The 6,399-nt window shown below is 40.5% G+C and overlaps 1 protein-coding gene across 1 annotated transcript; it reads right to left on the bottom strand.

Moving 5' to 3' along the window:
* Nucleotides 1-1,267: 1,267 nt before the first annotated feature.
* Nucleotides 1,268-6,156, bottom strand: LOC117955277 (LIM/homeobox protein Lhx1-like). Its single transcript, XM_034889678.1, has 5 exons — nucleotides 5,525-6,156; nucleotides 4,591-4,811; nucleotides 3,943-4,214; nucleotides 2,931-3,087; nucleotides 1,268-2,568 (listed from the first exon to the last, which is right to left on the bottom strand). Exons 1-5 carry the CDS (start codon nucleotides 5,692-5,694, stop codon nucleotides 2,195-2,197), a joined length of 1,194 nt encoding a protein of 397 aa, XP_034745569.1. The 5' UTR covers nucleotides 5,695-6,156; the 3' UTR covers nucleotides 1,268-2,194.
* Nucleotides 6,157-6,399: the final 243 nt, after the last annotated feature.

Here is a 6,399-nt window from a genome sequence, read left to right as displayed (position 1 = left end):
CGACAGCTCACTAACATTTGCAAAGTGAGCCGAAAAGAACGCTGACCAACTGCTCCCGGATTTGTAAGTTCATTGATTGCTGGCTAGATGTTTCCTCTGGATTAGCCAGTAGTCAGTAGCACCACAAATTGTGACTGTGCTGTTGCATCAGACTCTTTGGAGAACCTCAACATGAAATATCATTTCAAAAATCCTAAATCCTGTCTAGTTATTAGATTTTTGGATACAGAGGTATCGTTTAGGAACCTTATAGAAAATACCCAATGTTACAGCAATTAAACACAAGTCCAAAAAGTTTTATGTTGCCTATTGTTTAGCAACTCAGAGTTTTTAACACAATCAGCACAGAAATGGCATCAAAAATATGTCACTGAAATAATGGAGAGATTCTCTCTGTTCAATGAGGCAATCAATCCCAGTCAACTCAATATATCAATATCAAGTTGTTCATTGTAATGATATGTATTCAAAGCTCCACTAAGCAGTTGCAGTGGGTCTCTGTGCCTTTCCCATTCAAAGTGCCCAGACACACAATTACTACATATTGTAATGTGATGTCTTTAGAGAAAAATTTTAAACTTCTGTGACACACAGTACAGTAAATTAGGCATCATGGATAGCTATGTAATTAGAAGTAAGCAAGTATGTGAGCATACTGCATGTATATTTATTTGACAGTACCCCCACAGGTTTAATCAGATCCAAGATGATTATGGAAGTTACGTCACTGTCTGGAAATACATTTTTTTCGTTAAGCGTTTCCATGACATAATCACTATGGTCTGCTGAAAAAATCCTTTAAAAAAATAATAAAGTGCACACTAACAAATCCCTGTTCATTAGACATTTAAAAAATCAAGAATCAGTCCTATTCGAAAGAACAAGTACTAACCCCCCCCCCAAATAAAAATGATGAACAAATAAAAAATGATCCATATGTGTTTTATTATACAGTGAATGGTCGTAAACAAGGGTCTCATGAACTTAACTGGAACAATCAGGTATGTCTCGTAAAAACACATTGCTGCTGCTGCTGCTGCTACTGGCAGTATATGAGAGCATCAATGTGAAGAATTTGACATTTCATAACCAGGTCGAGTCTTAGCTGTTTGGCAAACTGAGCTACAAACGACTGTTTTGTACTAGAAACATGCTCAGATAGTTAGAAGAGGAAGTGAACACCGCGTCTCACAACTAAAGGTGCAGGGTTTCGCTGTGCATTCATTTGGCAACGGTTTATTAGTAGTTTGTGTGTGTGTTTTTTTTAATAATGAGAACATAGTACAAACTAGCACAGTGAGTGACCACAGAAATAGAACGGCTACAAAAGTTTGGTTTGTTTGCATTAAAAGGTCTGTCCATCGGTTAAATACAATGCTGATATTCAAACCCTGAATACTGGAGCTTTACGTAAACAGTTGACTGTCCTGTACAGTTGTCCATTATTCTATTTATAACACTAGACTCATGTTAAAGTCAAATCCTTTTTCTGTCACATATAAAATTTTCTGATTTATAAAGATATCCTTTTGAAGGCAAATATGTGTTGGCAATAAAATAATAATAATTAAAAAAAAAAAAGCAAAGCACGACAAAGAGAAACAAAAAGAATGTTCCCACAGTCCTGAGAGAGGTATTTGGTCAAATGTATTGATCATCACAATCATATTCTGTTATTAAATGACAACATCTTGTATTACACGTGAACTCATGGTGTTTATCGGTATGCATAAAACACTGAAAGGTAGTCAAAAAAAAAAAGGCTGTCATGCACTTTCACATTACTGTAACATTGTAGGGACGATCATGTCGAATGTGTGGCAGAAAAGGTTTTTGTAAACGGTGAAAAACAATTTCTGCAGCATATGAATGTGTTTGTTTATTGCTTGATCTATGAGGCCCAGCATTGTGAATGTCTTAATTAGTCAAATTCACAATAAAACAATCTATCGATTGGCTATAGTCAATAAACAATTATGCCGACATACAAATATAGAGATTTATAAATAGTTAAATAGAGCTTAACAAAAATGCAAGCACATAAATAAATAAATAAATACACAAATAAATACATACATAGATAAATGAATAAATCCATAAATAAATAAATGTATACATTCAAATAAACGAACAAAAAAAAGCGTTGATTTGCCTTCAAAATCCATGTGTGCCTTGTGGTTGGGTGTCGGCTGGTTCACCAGACAGTGCCTTCGCTCATTTCTGAAGAGGGCTGGGACAGCTGGTTGGTGTATCCGTTGTCACTGAGGGACACAGTCGTGTAGGGGGTGCTGGGGCCACACATCTCGCTGGAGATGCTGTGCATCGAGCCCGGCATATTGGGCTCCGGACTGGGTGAGTCCGCAGGATGGTGGGATACTGTGTCAGAGAAACAGTGCATCTCCCCAGGACAGTGGTGCCCTGGATGGTGGTGGTCTATTGCTCCTAATGGGGTGCCGGCAGGGACAGAGGAGGGCACGAAGCCCAAGTCTGCTGGAGTCTGAGCATGCGATGGTGGGCCCTGGTAGTACTCGTAATTCCCTCCCGAGCCGTAGTATTCACCAGGATAATCTGCATTCATAGAAATGTCTGGATTAGTGCACAGAATATATCAGAATTTAAAAATGGAAATACAAACAATAGCCTATAAATTGACTTTTTTTAAATGTTTTTCAGTCAAATCAACTCAATAGACTGTATACATCATAGTGGCTTTATCAAGCTGAAACCACATTTAAAATAAGATAAAACAAAATAGACATTATTAATCCCACACTGGGGAAATTCCTGTGCTACAGCAGCTCAAAAGAAACACCAGAATAACCCAAATACACATTAAATAGCCTAGACATTTAATTCACATTCTAGTTCATGAAATGGCTTTTAATGTCAAGGAAATGATCAATCCCACATCTCCAACACATACAGCTCACCTCCATAATAGGAGAAGTGTCCGAGCTCCTCTGCTTCCAGTCTCTCCCCCAGCGCCCTCATCCTCCTCTGGCCGCGGAAGAACACGTGTCTCCGGCCGCCCAGAGAGCTCAGCTGCTTCATGCGTCTCTCCTTAGACCTCCGATTCTGGAACCAAACCTTTGAGGACAAAAAAAAAAAAAAAAAGATTATTGATGAGTAGCGTGGATAACAGAAGCAGAGCAGAAACAACCACAAGGAAATATCATCACCCTGAGCAATGATCACAGCATCATGGCTGAGCTCCCCGTTGCGTTACAATTGATTATTCGATTGCTCGGGGATCGAAATGAGACGAATAATACAGCCTAGACTAGCCTACTCTCTGTGAGTTCCTGAAAATATTACCTTGCATTTATTGCCACAAAAGCTACAAGTAAAAATGCAGCTCAGGTTAAAATGCGAACAGGCTGGGAGTTGGAAAAAGGATGTTTTAAATGCGAAAAAAGCAAATCTAAAAGCATGATGACAAATTAGCCCTTTCCCTTTGAAGGGCTTCTGATGTCGAAAACGTTGCGTCAAGCCATCAGGAAAATTTATCAAGGGAGCTTTTTAAAAATGTCCATGGACATCACATCAGTGCTAAGTGAGTCCTGCTTTTAAAGGTTTTAGGAGCGCAATGGGATTATGGCAATAAAGATTATGGGTAGGGGGGGTGGGGGCTATCTGAAAAAAGAGAGGGAATAAAAATCAACAGAGCATTAAAGACAAATTCTCTATGGGTGTCTGGTGTCTGCCAAATCTGGTGTCCGGGAGATTGTTATCTTGTTTTTTTTATAAAAGCTTTTCAGAACTGGACTTTATTTTGTAATGTGCCGATCCTAGAGGCTCCGTGTGGCCTGGTAGGACGCACCATGGATGGGACTGATGTGTCCGATAATGGATCTAGATGGATCACACGGTGCAGCAAAAAAAAAAAAAAAAAAACTCCCGGTGTCAACTCTGGTGTTTATTTCTTTCCTTTTGCCTTTTTACCTGGATGACTCTCATGGTGAGGCCCGTCTCCCGGGACAGCTGCTCCCTGATGTGTCTGGTGGGCTTCGGCGTGGCCGCGAACGCCGCTTTCAGGGTCTCCAGCTGCTTGGCTTTGATGGTGGTCCGAGGCCCGCGTCGTTTCCCGACGGCGCTCTGCTCGTCGTTCTCCGTGTTGTTGTCCTTATCGGACAAATGTCCCGTTTCGGAGTCCTTCTCGTCGTCCGGCGGGTCCTGGGAGTCCGGAGACAGACTGGGGTCGCTGCTTGTCGTGACTGTCAAGAGAATCAGACACATTTGCTGTGGGCTAGATAGCACGTGGACCTGAGAATCTGAATCATGGGCCTACCCGCAAAACCCCTAAAAAACAGCGGCACTTTAACAGTTAATATAACAGCATTGAATATATTATAAATATTCCGAATAGCCCACTGAGAAATAGAAATCTGCCTCTGCTAAAAGGGTTAATAATAATAGTAATACTAATAATACTACTAATAATAGCATAATAATAATAATAATAATAATAATAATAATAATAATAATAATAATAAATAATGATACCCACTTTCCAATACCTTTAATAATAATTTGATTTAGAAAACCAATTTCCATTACCGCTACAGAACACCCCAGGTGTGAGGGGCCTACCTGAGAGGAGGATGGTGTCTTTCCCGTTGTTGTTCTGGTAGTCCTCCTTGCAGACGAACTTGAACTCGTCCAGGATGTAGAGCTCCTCTCCGGTGGACAGCTGCTTGTTGCACATCACACAGGTGAAACAGTTGAGGTGAAACACTTTGCTCTTTGCCCTGCGGACGAGATCACTGGGCAAAATGCCCTGGGCGCAACCGTCACACTTGGTCCCAAATGTCCTGTTGAAGATGGAGATGCAGCCAGAATGGGGGGGGGGGGGGGGCAAGATTCAGTACAGATGTAGAATATAGATGTGATATAGTAATGCTTCCTGTTTTAGACTCTTGTTTTCATAGGCCCAGGTATGATTACCACACTGACTTCGATTCTGCTGTCATCCATACAGAAATAAGGTCTAATAATAGACTTAAAGTAAAATGTATGGACAGATTATTTCAAAATATCATTGTGATATAATCTCAGCATAAATCAATAGCATTCACACGGACAATAAGGGCTAGTCCTGCTTGTAGTATTGCTGCTAGATTATAATAGTGTAGAACAAAACATCATATCTTGTTGTTTTCCAACGAATTTGTAAGCAGTTATTTTTTTTTTTTTTGATTTATATTTGATGGAAAAAATAAACCCAACCAAGCCACAAGCGAAATCAAATGAATAAATAAGTAACAGCTGAATTTACAGCGATATTTTTAAGAAGCAGCAGCTCCCACAGTGTAAACAAAGCCCATTTATTGAAGGACTGTCAGAACATGGTCCAGTAGTTTTTAATACAGTTTGATCCACATCCCAATTTTGAGCATTTTTGTCCTTCCTTTTTTTTTCCCAAAATTCCATTCATGCATTGATTTCTATTGGCTCAACAAATACAGTTTCATTTTTTCCTCTTTTTGTAGAAGAAAACCAAACCACACACATGCTGTATGCTTACCTAAAGAAGTCATTCTTACAGTACAGTCTCCCTTCTCGTGAAAAGCACTTCTCTGTCAAAGTGCACTTGCATTCGCAGCACTGGACACATTTGATGTGCCATGGTCTGTCCAAAACTTTGAGCAAGAACCTATCAAGAATAGGCTTCTCACAGCTGGAACACTGAAGCATTGTCTGGAGTTATTCCCAGCCCAGTGGGTGGGATACAGACTCGGGTTCTTTCTCCAACGCCCCAGACACCTCTGTGTTGACTTTCCTGGATATACGATCCCGGAATTCCAATGTATCCCAAATTAATCGGAATAACAATTACATCACCATCCGCGAGACGAAATAGAGCGCTTCTGTTCCACGGGGCAACAATCCACATGTGGCGAACGGCTCCCAACGACAGGTGAACTGTTGAAAAAACAGCATTTCTGGAACCAAATTAGAGACTGGAGATCATCGCGGGCCCATCGGGATCATCCGAAGTGCGCAAATTTACGGGTAAGCACAAAGACATAGCCTATACCCACTGTGCGATATATCCTGAGTGGTTTCTCAAGGAGAGAGAAATGACGATGAAATGCTATCAGTGCGCTCAGCCCTGTCATTTGGGTCCCGTTTTTGCTCTGATGAGCCCTCAGTCTGGGAGAACCGCTGTAATGAGCGCACCTCTTAAAGCTCAGCCCATTGCTTATTAAGGGACCTGTGACGTCAGCTCCAGGAGAAACCTATGAGCAGCCTTTTCATTTTGCTCCAACACATGCACTTCATTATTATGTAAAGCAAAGCACGGTTGTTTTTTTTTCGACTCATATTCGATATTTCTTAAATCTTTAGCCTATGCATTTTTTTAACCCTTTTTTCTGTCTAGTAAAAAAGACCAAAACA

Source organism: Etheostoma cragini, chromosome 13 (assembly GCF_013103735.1).
Source record: "Etheostoma cragini isolate CJK2018 chromosome 13, CSU_Ecrag_1.0, whole genome shotgun sequence".
NCBI lineage: Eukaryota > Metazoa > Chordata > Actinopteri > Perciformes > Percidae > Etheostoma > Etheostoma cragini.
The sequence above is the reverse complement of the archived record's forward strand: the minus strand, read 5'-3'. Positions and strand labels throughout refer to the sequence as shown.